The sequence below is a fragment of the Lithobates pipiens genome, unplaced genomic scaffold (assembly GCF_037356315.1).
Source record: "Lithobates pipiens isolate NorthernLeopardFrog02 unplaced genomic scaffold, aLitPip1_a1.2 Scaffold_22, whole genome shotgun sequence".
Lineage (NCBI taxonomy): Eukaryota > Metazoa > Chordata > Amphibia > Anura > Ranidae > Lithobates > Lithobates pipiens.
In genome coordinates, this window is record NW_027507784.1 from 281,365,101 (window position 1) to 281,390,767 (window position 25,667).

A 25,667-nucleotide genomic window follows, 5' to 3' on the forward strand; every position below is an offset into this window, starting at 1 on the left:
GAAGAAACCGAGCCGTTTCTTCAGTGCACATGTGTCGATGATGTTGGCACATGCGGATACAGTGAATATCTCCTAAATGGTGCAAATTTAGGAGATATTCACGGTACCTATAGGTAAGACTTATTATAGGCTTACCTGTAAGTAAAAGTGGTTTACAACCACTTTAAGGGCCTGTTTCCATCTTTGCTGTGTGTTAAAAGTGCATTATTGTGTTTTGCACTAAAGCAATAATGGGCTGCCAATGTTCTAGTCCTGAAAACAGAATGTGTCCTAAAATGCTGCAGAACATGTGTGTTGGCTTAGTGTGGTGAGGTGCTATTAAAAAAGAATGCCACCACTTGGTCAGAGGTAACCCAATGCATAAATGACATCTTGGTCCTGCGGCTGCCTATACCATTGACAATCTCTGTACATCTGCTGGGATCGGTGGAAGGAGTGGGCCCCAATCAGAGCACTCAGAACTCGAATTACTATTCTGTTATTTTATGCCTGTAAAGCAAAGCATACACTGTAAGAAATCTACTGCTTCTACTGTAGCCTCTTGGAAGGCATTGATCAATACCTTGGTTCCGTCCTATAGCTATACATATTTAAATAGGAAATGTCCTAAAGAGTGTGGTAGAGCTGGCTCTCTACACCTTCCACTAATGCTAAGCATATCTCTATTTAGTTGACCTCGTATGACAATATACTGACCTTGTTGTCTCTATTGACCTGAGCTGATTGGCCCTGTTTACCCAGTTTGTGTACGGCCCCTGATGTTTCTGCTGTTTATTATATGACCCTCCCACTACCTAGCCCAATGGTACAGATAATGCCTATTTGGGTATCTTTATGATATCATTGATATACCTTGCCAATACCAGATTTACAAGTTTATCTCTGGCCTAATACTCTCGTTATGTCATTTCTGAGATGAGGAGCAGTTGGAGGATGGGGGGATGTTTAGGGTATTTTGCTGTTTATTACTCTTATATCCAGGGCTGGACTTACCATTGGGCTTGACTGGGCTCAAGCCCATGGGCCCCGACGAGATACATAGCCGAGTGTACTCGGCTCGGGTCTGCTCACAGTCACGCCCAGTCCTGCCCTATGATGGACATAACACAGGGACTGGGCATGACTGTGAGCCGAGCCGAGTACACTTGGCTACTCTCGGCTCCGTTCGGGACTGCGAGAGGACCCGAGAGCTGCCGAGAGCCACCGAGAGGACCCGAGAGCCATGGAGAGGACCTGAGAGCCTCCAAAATACACAGGACTCTGTATCTCAGCTGCGCCATTTTTAAACTTCAAGACTGCAATGACAAGGCTGCAAATAACAAAACAACAAAATCCTGTGAGCCTTTAAAGAACCCTACCAATCTGCCACTATCAAGCTGCAAACGTTAAACACGTCTCATATGTTCGTGCACAATAAAAACAAAAATAAATATACTCTGCGCTGGAATGGCTATGCACTAAATAATCTGTATCTTAATCTATAGTTATAGATCCAAAAGAATATAATAGTGTGCATAAAATAATAAACATACAACTGGTGTAAAGTGCAAGTGCAAAATATAGTTAAACAAATAATGTGCACAAAATCTGTAAGCGCACAACTAAAACGCACAACTAAATATAAAGTGCACAAGTGCCAATTGTGCCAAATGACAAGGCTGCAAATGACACTGACAAGGCTGCAATGACACTGGACAAGGCTGCAGATAGATGGGCAAGGCTGCAGATGGACACTGATAAGGCTGCATTGATGGGCATTTAAATAGAAAAGTTTTTTCCTTAAACTTCCCTCCTAAAAGTTTTTATCCTTAAAATCCCCTCCTAAACTTGGGGTGCGTGTTATACGCCGATAAATACGGTAATGTATAGAAGGTAGGGCCTGAAAGTGACTCAAACCCAGGGGCCCCCACCACCCTAAGTCTTGCCCTGCTTATATCGTCTTTTGATATTTTTGTATATATTTTTATTTTTGCAATGTGCCTTTATGGGCACCATTGTACTCTATTTTGAGGCCTTCAGAGGGCAATTCTGCTTACATGTTTTATACATAATCTGTATCTATATTGGTGCAAGGTTTTGTATTTTATTATATAAATTTCAATAAAAAAGAATAACAAAAAAAAAATGAATGCCACCACAATGCAGCAACACATATAAAGAAGCGTATCACTGCAATGCACGTATGTAAATTTGTCCTATGTTGAAAATGAAAATAAATAATTTATATCAATCAACCAAATCAATTATACATTTATATAGTAAAATCTCTTATAGCAACTTACTTATTTTCAAAGTCTTCATAGGATAAGACAAAATCTTTACTGCAATTGCTGATTGAATCAACAACTTCCCAGAAACAAACTATTTTCTCATGGAAATCATTGAAGCAGTCCAGATTTGTAATTCTTGGAATGTTTTCAGCTGGAAAGAAGGACAGTATATTATTAATAGTTCCAAGTTCCTGCTACTGTCAGACAACTACACATTGAGCACGTTTCTATCATAAGACAAGGTGAACTTTTTGTCATTCATCAAGAGATGAGATTCTCATATTTAAACCTTATATATCAAAGTATGGGGTCTTCCTCTCACAGACTCACGAAGCAAAAACTTCCAGTCAGGCACATACACCATGATCTATACACCCTTATCCACTCACCCTATTCATAGGAATTCTCATGTGTAACTATGATGATTTTTTTTTATCCCCCTTCATCTCATAAAACCTAACAGACACCTTTCCCACTGGGGCGTTTTTTTTAGGCGCTTTTGGGCTAAAAATAGCGCCTGTAAAGTGCCTGCAAAACAGCTCCCCTGCAGTCTGTGTGAAAGACAGAGCACTTTCACACTGAGGCGATGCGCTGGCAGGATGTTAAAGAAAAGTCCTGCAAGCAGCACATTTGGAGTGATGTATACCGCTCCTCCACCACTCCTGCCCATTGATATTAATGGGCACGACTGCCGAAGCCCATACAATGCGATTTGGCAGCGGTGCTTCACGTCGCATTTAACCTCTTCTTCGGCCACTAGCTGGGTTATATGCAGCCGAATAGCACCGCTAAAATTATGTTAAAGCGCTGCTAAAACTAGCAGAATTTTACCATCAACGCCTGCCTGCTCCAGTGTGAAAGCAACCTATAAAATAAAAACAGGTAGTCAAAACTTTTGGACGAAAAAAAAAAATTGCATTTGAAAGACCTCTGCACAAATGCTGCGTGACATAAAATATTGCAAAAAACGCTATTTTATTCCCTAGGATCTCTGCTAAAAAATATACATATAATTTTTTGGGGGTCTAAGTGATTTTCTGGCAGAAAATACAGGACTTTTACTTGTAAGCAACAAGTGTCAGAAAAGATTTAGTCTTTAAATGGTTAAACTGAGAACTCTACACACTGAGATGAGTTCATTCATTCAAGTGTAAACATTGTATCTTTTTGCTCTTTTTTTGGCAGACTGCCCAGAGAGGAAACAAGCCGCTTTTATGAAGACTCCGGGAACTTACATTGACTTCTATTACAGAAGTCATTTGCAAGTCGCGCTGTAGTTCTAAATCGGCCTTTTTATCAGCTCAATCGGCCGATGCCGATTAATTAAAAAACGGCAAATATCGGCCGATATATCGGTCGACCTCTAGGTTAAACTATCCGTTTTTTGCTGTCTGTGTCCTGCTGGAGATTTCCCTTTTCAATTTCTGTCTGGAAATCAAACAGGAAGTAAGAGAAAATGATTCTTATTATTTGGAAGATTCCTCTTTACCTCCTCCTCTCGTGACATAACAACTCTAAAAGTTATGATTTCCCCTAAATTTTTGTCTCAGCTACAATGATAAAAAGAAAGATAGAGGTTGTTGCTCTTCCCAACAGGGACACAAATAAACCCTTTCATGCCTAAGCCCATTTCTGACATTTGGTGTTTACAAGTTAAAATACATATTTTTTGCTAGAAAATTACTTTTCTAGAACCCCAAATGTTATACATATTTTTTTAGCGAAGAATCTAGAGAATAAAATGGCGATTGTTGCGATATTTTATGTCACGCAGTATTTGTGCAGCAACTTTGCAGCAACATTTTAAACGCATCCCTTGTGACAGTAATAGGTGGTGACAGGTACTCTTTATGGAGGGATCGGGGGTCTAAAAGACCCCAAATCTCTCCTTTGCACTTCAAATCGGCGATTCTGAATACTGTATACTTTTTTTAAACCGGTGCCATTGGCAGCCGAGTAAACAAGAAGTGGCGTTGTGACGTCGCTTCCATGTTTACAATCAGGAGACTGGAACGAAGCCATCTCTGTGGCTAGCCGCTGGAAGTGGCAGCTCGAGAATTGGGTCCTGTTCAGACTGGCGGGAGGGGGGGGGGGCGTCCCCTCCCGCTCCTCCGGGTTATCAGCTGAGTGGCATTTAGCTGCATCAGTTGTTATCCCTGGAAAGCCTATTGCCAGCTCTAAAAAAGGTACCGGGATGATGCCTGCAGCTGCGGGCATCATCCCGGTATATCCCCCGAAAGCCGAGTATGCACATCTATGTACACTCAGTGGGAACGGGTTAAAATATTCAAGAGGCAGTAGAGTAGAGGTACAGAAAGCACAGATCCACAGAATAAATTTCAAAAGCAGAAATATTTTTGCACTGCATATCCTCAGCTTTCTCTCCAGCAAAAAAAACTGTGACCAGCACATTAGTAGCATCACCAAATGTTACTCTAAATCTGGTGAGACTGGCAGTCATTGGTAGCATTGCCTTAGGAGATCTCACACTGCAGATATACTGTACATAGTTTACAAATACTCATGGGCCGAAAAACAATTTGTATAAATTATTAAGACTTAAATGAATGAATGAATAAACATGCTCGTGAAATAATTTTACATCACTAGCCCCATTCACCTTCACATCATAAGTCCCTCTTTTTGCATCAGAAGTCACCCATCACATCATAGCCCGCCTTTCACATCAGGAGCCCTCCCATTTCATCCTAAAGTCCCCTTTCCATCAGAGTCCCCCTTCCACATCAGGTTCACTTTTCACCTTAAAGTTTCCCTTTTTACATCAGAAGTCTCCCCTTTTCCATCAGAGGCCCCCATCACATTAGACTTGTTGTGGACCATTTATAATTTGGCCAAATGTAGCCCATGGGCTGTAGTTTGGAGAACCCTGCTCTAGTCAAAGGAGTGCCTAGGCTGGCCTAGAAAGTGCTCTTGCTGGTTTTCAAGAGGAATACAGGATAAAGGCACACTATTCAGAGTACTGCTTAGGCACAATTAAGATTTCCAGTTATTCCCTGTAAGTCAGAACATTTTCACTTTTTAAGTTCATGTCCACTTTAAAAGTGATCTCGGGGGCTCTTAATCTAAATCTAGCTTGGAAGCTATTCTGGAGCAGATCTAGTGATATACAGTAAAGGAAGCAAACAGTAGCCAATAGAGCTGCATGATTCTGGCTAAAATGAGAATCACAATTTTTTTGCTTAGAAGATAGATCACGATTCTCTCACGATTCTCTCACGATTCTCGCAGCAATAACATCATCTTTCACATTAAAACAAAAAAAAATTGGGCTAACTTTACTGTTTTTTTTTATTCATTGAAGTGTATTTTGTCCCCAAAAATTGCATTTTGAAAGACTGCTGGGCAAATACAGTGTGACATAAAAAATTGCAGCAATTGCTATTTTATTCTCTAGGGTCTCTGCTAATATATATATAATGTTTGGGAGTTCCAAGTAATTTTCTAGCAAAAAATATTGATTTTAACTTAAGAAGTGTCAGAAAAAGATTTGGACTTTAAGTGGTTAAACTTCCTGCATTTACAAAAAATTGTCCGGATGCCTCAGATTATTTGTTTACACAGAAGTTCTATCCCTTTGATCTAAGAATAAAGTTAGTTACAATGTTTTAAGTTATGAACTTGGCAGACTGGATGCTTTCTTATGACAGATGAGTGGGCAGATAATCTCTCCACTTGTTTATATGAAAGAATCGGCAAACTCAGCAGGAGAGATCGTCAGAGGGGGTGAATCGAGATCACGATTTTTTAACGATTAATTGTGCAGCTCTAGTTGCCAGTTATACTTACATCTGCTTAATGCTATTAGTGACATGACAACCCAAATGAGGCTGATGTGTTTAATTCCGTTTTTCACCATCTTGAGCACTGCAGTTGTCATCTCATCAGTGCACTTCACAGAGACCTGTGTGGTAAAAATGAGAGAAACAAATTTGAGGCTTATAAGAGTTTCAGCACACTTATAATAATAAACAAATTCACAAACAAGCTTAAAGAGGTTCTTCAGTTCCACCCATAAAAAAATTGAAAGCAATCTTGGAGTTCACATGAATAGATCCTATGACACGTTGTATAAAGAGAATTTTCCCCCTATCGTTCAACAAATTATGACGACCATACACCAGTGGAAGAAACATTGCATTTCTCTGCTTGGTCGCATTGCATCCATAGAAATGTCAATACTCCCTAAACTCCTATACTTGTTTGAAACGTTTCCCATTCCTGTCCCTGCTTTGCATCTTAAAAAGCCATTTATAGACTTACTAAACTTTGTCTGGAACTATAAATGGTATAGAATACCTTGCACAGTCCTTCTGGCATCGCAATTGGATCATGGCTAGCATTTCAAAACCTTTGAAAGTACTATCAAGCAGCCCAATTGCATGCGGTTGCATCTTGGTCTACACTACGTGCCTACAACAAATGAATAGAAATCATGGTTGGCACCTATTGATCCTAATAATCTTTTATGGAATGCAAATGCGGAGGTAGACTCTAGTAATTTAATCGGTACAATGGCTCAGCTCCAGAATTTGTGGCGTATAATGACCCGGCAACATGTCCTTAAGTCTAAAGCCTCTTTATGACTGCTTTCTTGTATAACCCCTGAATGCCATATAGACTGACATTTCTGATGTCTTCTCCTTGGTTGACCCGGAATCTCATTTACTTTGGCCACCTGATTGATCTAAGGCAGGGGTAGGGAACCTCGGCTCTCCAGCTGTTTTGAAACTACAAATCCCATCATGCCTCTGGGAGTTATGCCTGTGATTGTTAGGGTCTTGCAATGTCTCATGGGATTTGTAGTTTCAAAACAGCTGGAGAGCCGACGTTCCCTACCCTGATCTAAGGTCTCACAAACTCTTACCATTTGATATGCTTAAAGACAAATTTGGCCTGGTGTTCTGTGGATATTTACAGAGTTCTCATTATATGCCCAGGACATTACTCTTACGTTACAGTTCTCCCCCTTTAATCAATTTTGAAAGAACAATCTTAGCGGATCCCTCTCAAAAGGGCGTAATCTCAGATATTAATAAAATATTGAATGCAAACTCGAGGTAAGGACTCCTATATGCTCAAGTGGGAGAAGGTTCTAGGTGAATAACTTTCTCTAGAGTCCTGGCAGGTGGTCTGGTCTCAGGCAGCCAAGAGCTCCCTCTGTACTCTTTAAGTACAGAGGGAGCTATTCTTTTATTAAGAAAATTTGTATAAAATATTCTACTTTTGGTACTTGATGCCAGACTTCCTCCACACTATATATCCTGCTAGCACTGATTGAAGTTGGGGATGCCATTATGATAAAGGCACACTTTATCATATCTATTGGAGCTGCCCAGGAATAATACCATTTTGGACGTTAGTCCAAAAGCTGCTTTTTGATGTAACCATTCTGTTTACCTCCAATTTTTCATATGGGGCTTCTCCTCTCTGAAGCTCACTAAACCCTTTAAAAAGTTATTACGCCTTGTTCTTACAGCAGCAAGGTGTGCCATAGCACTCAACTGGAAAAAACTACCCCGCCATCCTAAGCCACTGTGTATGCTAGAATTAAAGTGGATATAAGCCCGATTCATTAAATTTGAGCTGGGCACGTTTATCTGCAGTGTGTATTTCTCTCTCTTCAAAGCCCTATGTCCCATAGCTTTATCCTGCTCCGTTCCTCTGTTATCAGCCTATTAAATTTTGACAAACTCTCCGAGACAGAAGATAGAACTGTGTGTCACAGCAGATATACATTTAAAACGTATGTAGGGAAGATTGTTTTAGACTTATGCAAAACTGAAAATATTGTTTAGTTTCGGTTCGTTGTCATTCGTAAAATACATAATTTCGTTCTGTTATATTCATTATGTTACGTTAATACGTTTTCGGATAATTCGTTCTGTAGAGTGTCGATATTCATTATACTGAATCTCGAATCATGTTGAATTAATTCATTATATGCGCTATAATTTAGTTTGTATTTGTTGAAATTCGGTATTTATGTATGTATATATATTTGTGATAATTATTCGTAGTTTGGAAAGTCGTTTGTTTATTGAATCTTTTAACACACACAATGACAACGTCTCTTCTCCTCGGCTCAAATACAGTACAACACCCTTCTCACTCAGTTCTCAGGAATGCACTTTGCCAGTAATCCATCCTCCGGCACAAAATTAATCAGCTGATAGGACTGTAAGATTTACTTTGAGTTGACCTTTTGTTTCATTAGATATTTAAGGAATTACCGAATAATGTCAAATTCATTCGTTATATCCTCTATAATTTCTTTCCTGTTAGTTGAAATTTGTTATTTTTTTATTCGGACATTCGGATGCATCTGAATGTCCGAAAGATGCAAAATTCTGGCAAATTTCGATTCGTTACAAAACGAATTGCACAAGCCTAGATTGTTTCATCTCTGTGTATCATCTGAGGCTGTTCACTTCACTGGGTATATGTGAGGGTTTACATCCACTTTAAAGATGTACAGTGGTGTGAAAAAGTGTTTGCCCCCTTCCTCATTTCCTGTTCCTTTGCATGTTTGTCACACTTAAGTGTTTCGGAACATCAAAACAATTTAAACAATAGTCAAGGACAACACAAGTAAACACAAAATGCAATTTGTAAATGAAGGTGTTTATTATTAAAGGTGAAAAAAAATCCAAACCATCATGGCCCTGTGTGAAAAAGTGATTGCCCCCCTTGTTAAAACATACTATAACTGTGGTTGTCCATACCTGAGTTCAATTTCTCTAGCCACACCCAGGCCTGATTATTGCCACACCTGTTCACAATCAAGGCATCACTTAAATAGGAGCTGCTTGACACAGTAAGGTCCACCAGAAGATCCTTAAAAGCTACACATCATGCCGAGACCCAAAGCAATTCAGGAACAATTGAGAAAGAAAGTAATTGAGATCTATCAGTCTGGAAAGGGTTATAAAGCCATTTCCAAAGCTTTGGGAATCCAGCGAACCACAGTGAGAGCCATTATCTACAAATGGCGAAGACATGGAACAGTGGTGAACCTTCCCAGGAGTGGCCGGCCGCCCAAAATTACCCCAAGAGCGCAGCGACGACTCATCCAAGAGGTCACAAAAGACCCCACAACAACGTCCAAGGAACTGCAGGCCTCACTTGCCTCAGTTAAGGTCAGCGTTCATGCCTCCACCATCAGGAAAAGACTGGGCAAAAATGGCCTGCATGGCAGAGTTCCAAGGAGAAAACCACTGCTGAGCAAAAAGAACATCAAAGCTCGTCTCAATTTCTCCACAACACATCTTGATGATCCCCAAGACTTTTGGGACAACATTCTGTGGACCGATGAGACAAAAGTGGAACTCTTTGGAAGGTGTGTGTCCAAGTATATCTGGCGTAGAAGGAACACTGCATTTCATAAAAAGAACATTATACCAACAGTAAAATATGGTGGTGGTAGTGTGATGGTCTGGGGCTGTTTTGCTGCTTCAGGACCTGGAATACTTGCCGTGATAAAAGGAACTATGAATTCTGCTGTCTACCAAGAGATCCTGAAGGAGAATGTCCGACCATCTGTTCGTGTACTCAAGCTGAAACGAACTTGGGTTCTGCAGCAGGACAATGATCCTAAACACACCAGCAAGTCCACCACCGAATGGCTGAAGAAAAACAAAATGAAGACTTTGGAGTGGCCTAGCCAATGTCCTGACCTGAATCCTATTGAGATGTTGTGGTATGACCTTAAAAAGGCCGTTCATGCTCGAAAACCCTCTAATGTAACTGAATTAGGACAATTCTGCAAAGATGAGTGGGACAAAATTCCTCCAGGACGCTGTAAAAGCCTCATTGCACGTTATCGCAAATGCTTGGTTGCAGTTGTTGCTGCTAAGGGTGGCCCAACCAGTTATTAGGTTTAGGGGGCAATCACTTTTTCACACAGGGCCATGATGGTTTGGATTTTTTTTCACCTTTAATAATAAACACCTTGATTTACAAATTGCATTTTGTGTTTACTTGTGTTGTCCTTGACTATTGTTTAAATTGGTTTGATGTTCCGAAACACTTAAGTGTGACAAACATGCAAAGGAATAGCAAATGAGGAAGGGGGCAAACACTTTTTCACACCACTGTAGAACTTATGGAAAAATTAACGGCTAGGCTTTATGACAACTTACAGGGCCATAAAAAAAAATGGGAGTTGTGGCATCTTAGAGAAGATCCACCCTGATTGGATTCACACCAACTCTGTTTACACCTCAGGCTTTAGGTCACTGCTAGAGATGTAAAATTTTGTGGCACTTCTCCCCTTTCCTTTTTTTTGTTCTTTTTCTTTTTGGTTTTCTTTTACCTTTATATCACTGGATATTTTGCCCCCTAAGCTCTTAGGGTCTACTTCTTGAGTTAAATTGAGTTTCTCTTTGACCCTTATCTGTTAGCACACTTCAAATGTCGATATGTGACCACTTATTCGGAACTGATTAGAGGTCTATGTTTGTGTATCTTTTTTGGTGGTCATGTGACTGACTTATTCTTGTTATTGTTTTATTCTATATACTTATGTGTGCTTGGATTGCAAAATGTGAGCTATGTGTATGTATGTGTATGTATACTCTTTTCTAAAACCTTTTAATTGGTTGTAAAGTCAGAAGGTTTTTAATCTTAATGAATTCTCTTTTGTGTACAGTGCGTGAGTCTATCTCAATGCAGCAATTTTGCCGGAGAGGGGCGGCTGCCCGGGACTCTCCCGCCTCATTGACTGAGACGGCAGCGTGGTGTCATTGGCTTACGTTGCTGTCAATCAAAGTAAGGGAGCCAATGAGAAAAGAAAACTGCGGCTCCATGTCTGTATGCTGTTTGGGCACTCGGCAAGAGGGAGGGGCCAAGAGCGCTGGTAAGGGACCCGACAAGAGGAGGATCTGAGCTGCTCAGTTCAAAACCAATGCATAGAGCAGGTAAGCATAACATGTTTGATATTTTTAAAGAAAACTGAGACTTTAGTATCACTTTAACAAAAATGTTAATTATAAAAAAAAGCTGTAGCTGCTGACTTTTAATAAAAGAACATTTATCTGGCCAGGGATCCAGTGCTGTCCTCACTCAAGCCAGTTATTTGCCAGGCTTCGGGTCCTCTGCGCTCCCATGCTAACTGTGACTCCTTGTGGCTTCACAGCTGGATCTCCACTGCTCATGTTTGAGATGTGTTGCACTTTCAGAAGAGCAATTCAATCTAAATGATAAATATCACTGTATATATATATATATATATATATATATATATATATATATACACCCACATGTGTCACTCTATAGTCATGTGGGCTCTGCAGATAAGAAAAATAAGGCAAAGAAGAGCTTAGATGGGAACTTAAATGAGCATGCTCAGTAAAAGACACCAGCTGGTCCACACAATCTCATGCTGTAGTGGGGACACAGAGAAGATGGGAGGGACATCTGAAGGCAGAATCAACCAGGTATATTTCACTCTTCACAAAACAAATTAGTGGCTTTGTGAGTATGAACACTCTGTTATATAGCATGTAATGAGAGTTTTTCATAGTCTGGGTTTAATGACATGTTAAGGAAAAACACCTTTTGCCTTTAGAGCCACTTGTTTGCAGCAAACAATTGAGTTTAAATGTCAAAAACACACTAATGCCGCGTACACACGATCAGAATTTTGGCCAGAAAAAGACCGATGAGAGCTTTTCATCAGAAAATGCGACCGTGTGTATGCTCCATTGGAATTTAGCTGGCCAAATTTGATAGCATGATCTCAATTTTCCCAATGGAAAAACTTTCTATCGGAAATTCCGATCGTGTGTATGCAATTCCGACGCGCAAAAAATCACGCATGCTCAGATTCACCTATGAGATGGAAGCTATTGGCTACTAGGTATTGAACTCCCTTTTTCTAGTCCCGTCGTACATTTTGTACATTACCGCGTTCTTGGCGGTCGGAATTTGGTGTGACCGTGTGTAGGTAAGACAGTTTGAGCGGAATTCCGATGGAAAAACCATCAGAACTTTTTCCGACGAGAATTCCGATCGTGTGTACGTGGCATAACACATATTTCTGTATATGCAGCTTGATTATATTACAGTCATAAGTCACTTGGGATTTAAACAAATCATCACTTAAAGTATAAATAAATACAACATTTGTTTTTGTAGTTTTGGATGGAATGAAGAGGGATTGAACCCCCTGTCAGATTTTATTGCTGTCTGTCCCCTCATTAGGGAGATTCGACCTTGCTATTTGTCCTGTGTACCATTATCATTGAAAGTGAAAGTAAAAGAAAATTCCAAATTTTGGATTGTCCCCAGAAAAGTAATAGAAGGGAAATGCAGGGACACTAGCTCTTGTGACCTGCGGGCCTTAAGAAATTTCTTTCATTTGCAATGGCTCCCACTGCTGCCAAAAGCCAATCAGGAGTGAGAGTCCCCAGAGAGGCAAGGCTCTTGTGCACATTGCTGGATCGAGATGGGCATCGGGTAAGTATTAGGGGGGTCTGGGGGGGCTGCTGCACACAGAAGGTTTTTTACCTTCATGCGTAGAATGACTTGTGCCTTTACAACCACTTTAGGAGTATGAATTACTTGGCAATGCTTCTCTGCTGCCCCGCCTTACTGCCAGAGCTTGTAGAAATTTGGGGGGACTGTCCATCTTTTGGAACCAAAACCCTCTGTCCCTCTTTCCTTCTCAGATGTCCCTCATTTTGGACAGATGTGTAGGCCTCTGCAACAAATGCAATACCTAAGTTCCATGTAGTTGCCAAGTGTGTAGTTGCCAAATCTTTGTCTCAAACCTTTTGTATTATCACATTATTGTTTTAAATAGCCTGTGCAAAGGAAACATAATAATAACAAAGCTCTTTTGGGTTTAGCCAATGATTTTTTGCTTATTAGTTCTTCATGGGCCACATAACTTGTTTTTTGCTTACAAACGTTGTGCTATAGGGTGTCTTTCTTTCCCATCTCAGAAAGTTGGGCGGTAGGGTATAGGGCAGTGATGTTTTGGAACTACATTTCCCATGATGCTCATGCACTCTGCAGTGTGGTTGAGCATCATTGGAAATTAGTTCCAAAACATCTGGGGTACCAAGGTTCACCATCAATGGTATAGGAGAAGATATGACCCTCCCCCCATCTCCCTACTGTGCACCTTGATGCCAAATGGGAATGGGGAAGTATACACAGTAAGTGGAAAATTACATAGTTAGTAAGATTGAATAAAGAGACCAGTCCATCCCGAGTGAGTGTGTGTGTCTACAATTATCCCTATCCATTGCATCTCATTAAGATACTCATCTATTATTATTAATTTAAGGTACCTATATAGCGCCATCAATTTACACATACATTGCACACTCACATCTCCTTGAGGTCCCAACCCACATTCATACACTAGGGCCAATTTTGGACAGAAACCAATTAACCTACCAGCATGTCTTTGGAGTGTGGGAGGAAACCAGAGTACCTGGAGGAAACCCACGCAGGCATAGGGAGAACATGCAAACTCCAGGCAGGTAGTGGTTGGGATTCAAACCAGCGACCTTTTTTTTTTTTACTGCTAGGTGAGAGTGCTAACCACTACACCACTGTGCAGCCCACTTACACAGGAATCTAAGGTAGCTTGGCAGTGGATTTGGGTATCAATGTGGATGTGTGGAAAGGCTTTCAGCACTTTTTTTTATCACTAAAGCAGCCACTGCCTAAATAGAAAAGCCTATCTACTGCCAGCATGCAGGACCCTTGCTTTCTGTGTGTAAGCAGTGGTCTCTGGGCAGAGGTCCAACACACTCCTGAGAGTCAGAGCTAAAGCTCTTCAATCAGCAGAGTATATGAACATTCCTGGCTACAAAGATGCCTCTACTTATACACAGGGAACAAGAGTCCTTCCTTGCAGCGTGCTGGCAGCAGACAGGCTTTTCTACACAGGCTGTGGCTGCTAAAGAAAACAAACTGAAGACTTTGCACACTTTTTGTTTTAAGGCACCTGGCACATGTAGGCCCTGGTCACACCTGGGCGTTTGAGATCAAGGGCGGGATTGCTGCGATTCTGCCCATGATCCCAAAATGCTCTGCAAAACTGACAAATTACACCATGCTTTTTTGGAAGCCATTCATTTTCAATGGCACCTAAAAATGGGTGTGATTCTGCCCTGATTGTTGCGTGGTAAATTGTGTTGCAATTGCAGAAAATCGCATTGCGCAAAACTTGTCGCTCAAAAAGGAGCAGGAGGATCTTTTGGGGTGACGATGCAGTTTGCCATGATTGCAGCACGATCTATCGTGTGCCAATCACGGCAGAATCGCACCCACATTTAGGTGCCATTGAAAATGATTCCCACCTGAACAAGCATTATGTGATTTGTCAGTTTTGCAGAGTGTTTTGGGACCGCGGGCAGAATCACGGCATTTCCGCCTGTGATCGCAAACGCCCAGGTGTGAACGGGGCCATAAAGTGAACACATTACTAGGGTCTAGTACTGGCAAGACAGATTGTTAATTTACATACGTCTCTTTTTCTTCAAGTGTAGAAGGTACAGTAACTAAAAGTAGCTGAGAAGGAACAGGGACAGGAGGGCAGGTCTCGACAAGTCAGGGCTTAAGTGGGAACTACTCAATATTAGGTGTGTGGTCATAAAGTTATGGCTGATCGGTGTATGGTATACTGTATATTTTTTCTGTTACCGTTTCTTTCATCTCTCCTAGAAAGCAGAGCAAGATACACAGCCTGTTTATTGGAGACCATTTTGATTGTTTGTGATAACTGGGATCGACTATAGATATCATATAACAAACCTTTTCAGAAGAGTTGTTCTGCATTCTTTACAGTAAAGGGAGTGGCCCATTAACTGCATGTGTGCTGAAGTACAAAAAAGAAGTCAGGGCACAGTCCTTTGCAGCTATAAGTGTTCATTAAAGTTTAACTTTTTTTTTCGTTTTGGATAGAGTGGAGAGGGATTAGAATCCCTGTCATTTTTTTTTTTTGCTGTCTATGTCCCCGTTAAAGAGATTCACCCTCTCCATTTGTCCTGTTTACCATTATCATTAAAAAAGAAAATCTGAAATTTTAGTTTGTCCAGTTTGTACTGGTGACCTGGGGGTCCCCAAGGAATTCCCCTAGTTTGCAGGGATTTCTTCTAACTTCCTGTTTGGCTATGGGACAGGAAGGAAAGGGAAATCTCTGCAATGGGACACAGATGGTAAAAATAAATCTGGCAAGGGTTATAACCCTCCCTTGCTCTCTCCAAAATGAAAAAAAAAAAATGAAAAATGGTATCATACTTACTGTAATTTTCCTTTCCTGGTGCCAATCCATGGCAGCATACCTGTGATACAGCTCCGCCTCTACTCCAATTTTAGGACTAGAGAATAGCATAAATTAAAGGGCATAGCCCCTCTCCCAGCATTCTTTGTACTATAGAATACCGAGGGTGGGAGCCTGTGCTGCCATGGATTGGCACCAGGAAAGGAAAATTACTGTAAATATGATACAATTTTCCATTTTCCTGGTGCCTCCATGGCAGCATACCTGTGATAAATAACTAGCTCACCCGGTGGGTTTAATGCTTTAACTAAACATTTTTAGAATAGGGCAGCAGTCAGCAGCAGTGCACCACAACCCTATATATTGTACACCTATACCAGTCCTTACAAGGACCTTTGTGGACCTAGTAGCTAGTGATTTGCAGACTGTACCTCAGTCCCTACACTGATAAAGGAGGGCTGCAGAATAGAGCAGCAGTCAGCAGCAGTGCACCACAACCCTATATATTGTACATCTATACCAGTTCTTACAAGGACCTTTGTGCACCTAGTAGCTAGTGATTTGCAGACTGTTCCTCAGTCCCTACACTGATAAAGGACTGCTGCAGAATAGGGCAGCAGTCAAGTATAATATTCTTTCTATATTTGGAAGAAACTATATTATACGTGTACAACCCTATATACTGTACACCTATACCAGTCCTTAAAAGGACCTTTGTGGACCTAATAGTAATAGCTAGTGAATAAACTGACTGGCCCTGCTGCACACAGCGTCCTGTCCCTCCCTACACTGACAAAAGACAGGCTGCTGCAATCACCAGCACAGCAGTGCACTGAACCCTATATACTGTACTACACCTATACCATACCAGTCCTTGAAAGGACTTTTGTGGACCTAATAGCTAGCGATTTGTGTCACTACAGTCTCTCCTTGCTGCACACAGCGTCCTGTCCCTACACTGAAATAAGACAGAATGTAAAATGGCCGCTAGTCTATTTATAAGGTAGGGGGAATGTCCAATTGTCCACGTGCTGAAATGTCTCAATTGGCTGTCCTGTACCCCATGATGGATGTGTCATCATGGGTCAAAGTTCTTTCACACTGTAAACACATATGTCCGCCGGGCGAACAGAGGCAATAGTTCGCCGATTGGGCGAATCGCGAACGCGCAAAATTCGCCGTGAAATGACCGCCGGGCGAACAGTTCGGCCATCCCTACCTGTGGTTAGATGATCACTCAGCCAGTCCAGGCTCTGGAAGGATCATGACTTTAATGTTGGGATCCACCCAGATGCCTGACCATCAACTTGCTCAGCCTTGTAGTGCACTGCTAAGAGCCTGAGCCAGCCGCTCCCACCCCACTCTCCCCCATAGTCCAGTGAGTGCTGGAGGGGAAAAGCAGAGAGCTGCTGACTGACAGTCACTGGCTCTCTGTTTACTGAAGAACGGTATTCCCTGATGGCAGTGAGCTGATCCCTCAGTTCTCGGTCGTAGAGCCAGTGGGGGATAGATGCGGCATCAGATCCATGTTGCACCCACCTAGGTGTTTATATGTGTTTTTTTCATATCCTGCACTTCTCTTTAAATTTCTTATTTTGGGAGCATTTTTGTAGACTGAGGGTTGTCATCCCCACCCAGTGCCTCAACAGCATAGGGGCTAATTGATAAGAACTTGTGGAAGGAAATATGCACAGGTCATAGCTCTAAATTGCTGACATGATCAACAGGTTTTTTTTTTTTTTTTTTACTAGTAAAACCAATACAACAGCATGCCTCCAATAGTATATTTAACCACTTGCCGACCGTGCCACCGGCACGGCGTGGGACCCGATGCGCGTGGCCGGCAGGCACGGTCGCCACCGACCACGCGCAAACGTGTGCATGAGCGCCAGCATGGGGATTTGTGTGTGTAAACACACAAATCCCTGTGCTGTCAGAGGAGAGGCGCCATATAGTTTCTTCCTTCTAAGTAGGAAAAACAATATGTCTCCCCTCCTAGTCACTCCCATCCCCACACAGTTAGAATATGCTGAGGGAACACACATTTAACCCCTTGATCGCCCCTCCCCCTTAGTGTTAACCCCTCCTTACACAGTAATCAGTGCTATCGCTGTATAAATGCCAATGGTCCCAAAAAAGTGTCAAAAGTCTCCGATCTGTCCATCGCAATGTTGCAATACTGCTAAAAATCACAGATCACTGCCATTACTAGTAAAAAAAAAAAAAAAAAAAGATATATATATATATATATATATATATATATATATATATATATATATATATATATATATATATATATATATATATACATATATATATACGGTATATATAATTAAAAATGCCATAAAAGTGCCATAAATCTTTCCCATAGTTTGCAGAACTTTCAAACCAATCAATATACGCTTATTGCAATTTTATTTTTTTACCAAAAATATGTATAAGAATATGTATTGGCCTAAACGGATGAAGAAATGTGTTTATTAAAAAAACTTTTGGGGATATTTATTATAGCAAAAAGTAAAAAATATTGTTTTTTTTTTCAAAATTGTCATTTTTTTTTGTTTATAGCGCAAAAAATAAAAACTGCAGAGGTGATTAAATACCATCAAAAGAAAGCTCTATTTGTGGGAAAAAAAAGGAGGCAAATTCCATTTGGGTATAGCATCGAACGACCGTGTAATTGCCAGTTAAAGCGACGCAGTGGCAAATTGTAAAAAGTGCTCTGGTCAGGAATGGGGTAAAATCTTCCGGGGCTGAAGCGGTTAAAGGAGAAGTATGGCCAAAGCTCTAAAATGGTTATTGTTACAATTTTTTTATGTTGCACAACAGTTTATCAAATGCAAATTTTCTGAAAAAAATACACTTTAATGAGTTTTAGCTTGCCTCACCACACCTTGGATATTACTAATTATCTATGTTCAATTACTCGTGTCTATATCTGGACTGATAACATACCTGAAAAGCAATATGAATTAACCACTTGCTTACTGGGCACTTAAACCCCCCTCAGTCCCAGACCAATTTTCAGCTTTCAGCGCTGATGCACTTTGAATGACAATTGCGCGGGCATACAACACTGTACCCAAATGAAATTTTTATCATTTTTTTCCCACAAATAGAGCTTTCTTTTGGTGGTATTTAGTTACAGCTCGGAGTTTTATTTTTTGCTAAACAAACAAAAAAAGATGCAAAAAAAAAAATCATGTTTTAATAGTTTGTTAGAAAATTTTGCAAACGGGTCATTTTTCTCCTTCATTGAAGTGCGCTGATTAGGCGGCACTGATGGCTGCATTGGTGGGCACTGATGGGCTGCATTGGTGGACACTGATGGGCTGCATTGGTGGGCACTGATAGGCTGCACTGGTGGGCACTGATAGGCATAGTTAAGGCGGCACTAATAGGCACAGATAAGGCGGCACCGATGGGCACAGATAAGGCGGCACTGATGGGCAAAGATGGGCACAGATAAGATGGCATGGATGGGTGGCACGGATAAGTGGCACGGATGGGTGGCACGGATGGGCACTGATAGGTACCACTGATAGATGGGACTGATGGGCACTGATAGGTGGCACTGATAGGTGGCTCTGATAGGTGGCACTGCTGGGCACTGATGGGCGGCACTGCTGGGCACTGATGGGCGGCACTGCTGGGCACTGATGGGCGGCACTGGGTCGCAGCACCTTTGAGGCAGATTGTGGGCACTGTGGGTGGCACTGTTGGTGGCACTGCTGGATGGCACTGTGGGTGGCATTGTGGGTGGCACTGTAGGTGGCACTGTGGGCACTATGGGCACTGATGGGGGCACTTACTTTTATTCAGGATGGCACGGCGGTGGGCAGGTGGGCACTGGCAGGGGGCAGGTGGTCAGCTGTATTGCTGGCCGTGATCGGGACTGATGTCCCGATCACGGCCGCCGGTGATTGGCTTTTTTTTTCTCTCCTCGCGCTGTCAGCGCGAGGAGGAATAATAGCCGATTACCGGCTCCGTTCTATCACATGATCAGCTGTCATTGGCTGACAGCTGATCACGTGATAAGGGGTCGGGATCGACCCCTTGCACGGATCGGTGATCAGGCGAGTCTCACGGACTCGCCGATCACAGAGCGCGCCGCGCGCGCCCCTCAGGGGGCGCGCAGGCCGCTCGTATCCGGGACGACGTCAATAGACGTCGTCCCGGAAATGTAGGTCCGCGCTGATGCCGTCATTTGGCAATAGCGCGGATCTGTAGTGGTTAAAAATAAAAACAATAGAATACTCAGTTTTTGGTACAAAATAAAGGATGATTTTATGCCAACAAAATAGATACCTAACATACCATGCTTTAAAATTGCGTATGCCCTTGGTACCTACTGTAATATTCTCCATAGGTGATGCTTTAAAAGCCTTTACAGGTTACCAGTTTAGTGTTTCACAGGGGGTCTGATGCTGGAATTATTGCTTTTGCTCTGAGATTCGCGGTAATACTTCACATGTGTGATGCGATCACCCGTGAAACCTACGTGCTCCTTCCCATTTGTGCGTGAACATGGGGGGACAGGGCACTTACTTTTTATTTATTTATTTATTTTTATTTTTATTTAATCTTTTTTTTTACATTGTACTTTTATGTATTTATTTTTTATCAACTTTATTGCTATCACAAGGGATGAACAACATGTGATGGCATGGGCCATGACAGGTCCTCTTTTTGGAGAGACCTAGGGTCTCTTACACCCCCGATCTCTCCTCGGGCCTCCAAAACATCTGATCAAACTTAGATCAGATTAGATGCTTTCCCAAGCCAGTAATGGCTTGTTTACATCAAACCAAAAGCAGAAGTGACTAAATTTTTCTGACGTCACATGGTGGAAAGAACATAAGTTCCTCTCACTATGTCTGAGAAAGCTGATGCCACTGGTTGCATCCTTACCATGCTCCTTGATCGAATGGGAGAGCCCTGTAAAAAGGTGGCGGTGGGTGGGCCTTACCACTGCCTGTAAAAGTGATCCAGTGGTTCTAGAGCCGCTTGGATCACTTTTACATTGTATAGAATCATCTGCTATACCGGGTTCATGGTTGTAGCCTTAAAGTGGAGTTCCACCCAAAAAAAAAAAAAAAATCATTAATGTGCATAAAAAAAAAAAAAAAAAAATTTGGAGAAATGTTTTATTTATTTTTTAATCACCTCTTAATTCCTGTTGCTAGGGGGTCCCTCGTAATCTGCCTCCTTCAGCGCCTGGGATCCTGATGTCAGGAGATCAGCTCTGCCCCCTCCCTCTAGGCAATTGCGCGGCTAGTCAAGGCGCATGGCGGGACTCGCGCATGCACAGTGGATACCTGGCTGTGAAGCCACAGCCGGGCGCCCACAGTTACAATGCCGGTGCCTCCGAGCGGAGGGTGAAACGAGCAGGGCTTTGGGCAGGATTGAAGCCCTGCTCGTCTCCCCTGCATCGCTGGACCCTGGGACAGGTAAGTGTCCAATTATTAAAAGTCAGCAGCTGCAGTATTTGTAGCTGCTGACTTTTAATTTTTTTTTCTTAAGCGGAACTCTGCTTTAAAGGGGTTGTAAACACTTGTGTTTTTTCACCTTAATGCATCCTATGATGAAAAACCTTCTGTCATGCAGCAGCCCCCAGACCCCTCATTTTTGATTTGATAGATTGATAGCAGCGCAGCCATTGGCTCCCGCTGCTGTCAGCTAAATCCAATGACGCGGGCGCCGGGGGGGGCGTGGCCGAGTGCTGCTGTCTGTGTCAATAGACGCAGCAGCAGGATGCGGCAGCACGCCCACATGGGTGTCCCAAAGGGGAGCGCTTCTCCTACAGGAGCTCTTGAGAAGAGGAGGAGCCAGGAGCACCACTGAGGGGCCCCAGAAGAGGAGGTAAGTATGACATGTTTGTTATTTAAAAAAAACAAAAATGAGGGTTTAGTAACCCTTTAACTATGGTCTCCGTGTAAAAACTTCACCCTGAGGCTGTTTATAAACGGTCTAAGGACAGGAAGTGATTAACAGACCAAAATGGTGAAAATAAGGGAAGTGCATTGCTAGGGATTACATACATTTCCCCTGTAGGTAAGTGCGTAAAGCCAACAATAAACTTCTCTTATGTGCTTCCTCTTGAACAATTAAATAAACAAATTAAAACATTGTGTTATATCTGTTCAATAAGTGCAAAAAAACTCTGTTGATTTACCCAGAAATTTTGTCAGCTGATAACATCCTGCCTGTGATGCATTCCTATCAGTTACATTGCTCCCAACTCTCTCTGAGCACTGCAGAAGACACCAGCATTCTGCACTGTGCTTGCTAGATCTAGGGAAAAGATCTCATACAATCTTAATTGAATGGTGTATAGGGAATAATATCATCAGCATGTGAACCAAAAAATATACAAATGAAGAAACCATCAAAATAAATTAATCAGAATTATGTATAAAATGCAAATATACACTATATTACCAAAAGTATTAGACACCTGCCTTTACACACACATGAACTTTAATGGCATCCCAATCTTAGTCTGTAGGGTTCAATATTGAGTTGGCCCACCCTTTGCAGCTATAACAGCTTAAACTCTTCTGAGAAGGCTGTCCAGAAGCGCATTTGTGAGGTTAGGACTCTGTGCAGGCCAGTCAAGTTCCTCTACCCCAAACTCGCTTATCCACGTCTGTATGGAACTTGCGTGCACTGGTCCAATTAATTTGGTAGAAGGGGGATTATGGTGTGAGGTTGTTTTTCAAGGGTTGGGCTTGTCTCCTTAGTTCTAGTAAAGGCAACTCTTAAGGCATCAGCACATTTGGACAATTTCATGCTCCCAACGTTGTGGGAACAGTTTGCGGTGGCCCCTTCCTGTTCCAACATGACTGCACACCAATGCACAAAGCAAGGTCCATAAAGACCATAAAGAAAACCAGCATCTGACCGACTCAGCCAATGGCAGAGAGCACAGATCGGAGTGTTCTTGCAGGATGGCTGCCCCCTGTCAGAACACAACAGCTCAGCGGGGAAGATCACTGACCTAACCTTGCGTGGTTAGTGCAGGCGCTCCAACTGGAGCTGACCGTTTGTTTGTTTTTTGTTCAACCCGCGTTGTGTACCAAGCTTAAAAGAGAAGTATGGGATTTTTTTTTTTCAAGAATCATATTTACCTAGCTGGACCTAGCTAGATGTAGCATTGGTCCGATGCTGCATCTGTCCCCTGGCACTTTTAATACTGAGAACTGAACGATCAAACACTGAGAGCTCCGTGAGCAGCGAGCCGGTGACTGTCAGTCACCATCTCTCTGTTCTGCCCCCCACACTCCCTGAAGCACTTGGCTGTGGAGAGGATGGGAGTGTCCGGCTCAGGCTCTCATCAGCTTGCTGAGAGGCTGAGTCAGGTGCTGGTCCAGGCATGTGGGTGGATCCTGACCATATGGACACAATCTTGCCAAAACCTGGACCAGCTCTGTGATGTCACTAGACAGCGAACTTCAGCCCGCTGTCTGCTGAAAATGGGTCACAGGAGTGCAGAATGAACTGTGATCGACAGAAGTAGCTTCGGTTGTTCTTCTCCTTTAAGACTCTCATAACAGTCAGGCAGTGCAGTGGTTTAAAGAGATAACACTTGTGACCATGTGTTCATTACTGCTCACAGACTTCCCATCAAGTGCTCATCAAATCTTTGCAATAAATCAGCAATCTTATTCTTTTGTTTTAAAGAAGAGAGTTTTGCCCTTGTGCATCTTCAACAACCTTTTTTTTTCATGGAATGTGCCCCCATAGAAGACTAGATATTTTCCCAACTCACATCTCCCTGGGCAAGAACTGGAGGAAGAAGATTCTGTGCAACCACCAGCAGCTTAACTGCTATCAACATAAATAAGAACACAGGGAGTTACTTAATAAAAGTGCACATGAAAGTGCTACAAGTGCACGTGAAAGTGCACTTGGAAATGCAGTCACTGAGGATCTGAGGGGGGCATGCAAGGAAAATAAAAAAACTGAATTTTTGCTTGTACATGATTGGATGATAGAAATCAGCAGAGCTTCCCCTCATTTCAGATCTGCAGCAACTGCACTTCCAAGTGCACTTTGTAGTGCACAGTGGATTTGCCTTCAGTAAATCATCCCCATACAGTATGTCGCCAGCACACCTTGGATCCATAATCTATAATCCAAACATTTATTGATCACATCACAATAAAGTGCAATGTTTCAAGACCATCACGTACCTGATGAAGGTATCCTCGAAGCGTTGCACTTATTTTGATGAGATCACTTTAATAAACCACCTCAATAAGCATTTGGGCTATTGATTATAGATCCATGGTGTGCTGGCGACATATGTTCTTATCCATGTTTAGTCGTAATAAACGAATGACAATCATTAAAAAACTTTCTAAAGCCCCATACACACTTTAAGATTTTCTGCTGTTTTTTTGTCTTTAGATTTACCAAAACCATGTAGTGCAAGGGCCCGCCTGATTGCATTCAAATTTAAACTCCTAAGCAGGGCGGACTGACAACTCATGGAGCCCCTGGGAAATAGGAGATTATGGGGCCCTCAGGCAATCAGAGATTATGGAGCCACACAGTATACACACACACAATATACTATCACACAGTATACACATACATGTACATACAGTATACACAGACATGTTTCTATTGGCTGAGAAGGTACTGGAGAGGTGGGGCAGCTATAATCTCAGGATTTTTTAGACCAAAAGGTTGTCAGTAAGAGACATTTCAGAGACAGATGTAAAAAAAAAAAAGATTTTTACATACTGTCCCAGGTTTTACTGAGGCTGGCAACCCTGATGGTGCCCCCTAGTGGCCCGGGGCCCTCGGGCAGTGCCCGAGTGGCCAAGTGGTCAGTCTGCCCCTGCTCCTAAGGTTTGACCTCATATTATATTGTTTTGGTAAATCTGAAGGAAAAAAATCAGCAGAAAATCTGATGTGTGTAGGGGGCTTTACAATATCAATCTACAGTCGAATAGCTGACACTCATTTTTGCCCATACATTTTTTGCCCATTTTTGCCCATACACGACCACCAAGGTGCTTGATTGCTTCGGAACCCTTCTGATCATACAATGTGATTGAATTACTAAAACTGGAACGTGCAAAATCTGGCGTAGCTCTGCAAAGAAACCAATCAGCTTTCAGTTTTTTGCTTTCTTTTGTTGTCAAAGTTTAATTGAAATTAGAAGCTGATTGGCTACCATGCACAGCCGCACCAGATTTTGCGCTCTCCAGTTTTAGTAAATCAACCCCCCGATGCGTCCAAGTGTGGGTGTCCTCGGTGACAACCACTGACAAAGCACAGTCGTTACTCCCAGTACTATGCCTATGACATTTCTTAAGAAAAAAAAAAAAGTTCAAGCGGCATTAGGCGAACTTACATATCGGTCTACCCATCTGGCAGCTGTCACCTAGATCTGAAGAGTTAGGTGAGGCGGTCTTCGCTCTTTCTGTCTCTCCATGGGCCGAAAAATGTGTTTTTACAGCTCTTATCAACACCACGCACGTATTTCCTCTTCAGCTCGCAGACAGGATTGCCTAGCCTACTGTGTTCAATTCTTTTTTTTTTTTTTTTTTTTTTTTCCTTCTGTACTTTGTGATCACACAATTTCCCAGCACTGACACATACTGTGGGCAGGACAGTATGCAAATCTGCTCTCCTCCAGCTTGGAAAGCTGTTGCATGTCTCTCGCATATTTGACCCCCCCCCCCCCCCTCCTTCCCCTCCCCATTTTACTGCACACATTTCCCAGGAATTGATAGTATGATGAAATCCGCATACATTAGGTATGAGTAAAAGCAAACTTTCAGGGTCAGAGTGACAGCAGAAAAAGACCCCCTTTTTTTTTTTTTTGCTTTAACCTTTTGGCTGATGACACACTAGATTTCCATCCGTACGAATTGTCGTAAAAGAAAATCACCATTTTTTCATAGAATAGCTAAAAGTGACATTTTTAAAGCACTTTGTTGCTCTGTCGATTAGCGATCAAGATTTAGCAGCACTTTGGCTTTGGTGGTAAAATCGCTAGCAACAATCGCTCTTAAAGTGACACTAAGCTCTGGTTTAACCACTTCAGCCCTGGAAGGATTTACCCCCTTCCCCACCAGGCCATTTTTTGCAATACGGCACTGTGTAGTTTTAACTGACAATTC

General features: G+C 42.2%; 1 protein-coding gene across 1 annotated transcript in view; it reads right to left on the reverse strand.

Moving 5' to 3' along the window:
• The window catches only part of LOC143924697 (interleukin-4 receptor subunit alpha-like), a 52,212-nt gene extending 27,105 nt beyond the window's left edge, over window positions 1-25,107 (reverse strand). The window contains exons 1-3 of the mRNA XM_077449114.1: window positions 24,896-25,107; window positions 6,078-6,192; window positions 2,283-2,421 (exon numbers count right to left, since the gene is read on the reverse strand). Coding sequence (XP_077305240.1) covers window positions 2,283-2,421; window positions 6,078-6,168 — 230 coding nt within the window. The 5' untranslated portion in view covers window positions 6,169-6,192; window positions 24,896-25,107. The remainder of the gene's footprint in view (window positions 1-2,282; window positions 2,422-6,077; window positions 6,193-24,895) is intronic.
• Between the last annotated feature and the right edge of the window lie 560 nt (window positions 25,108-25,667).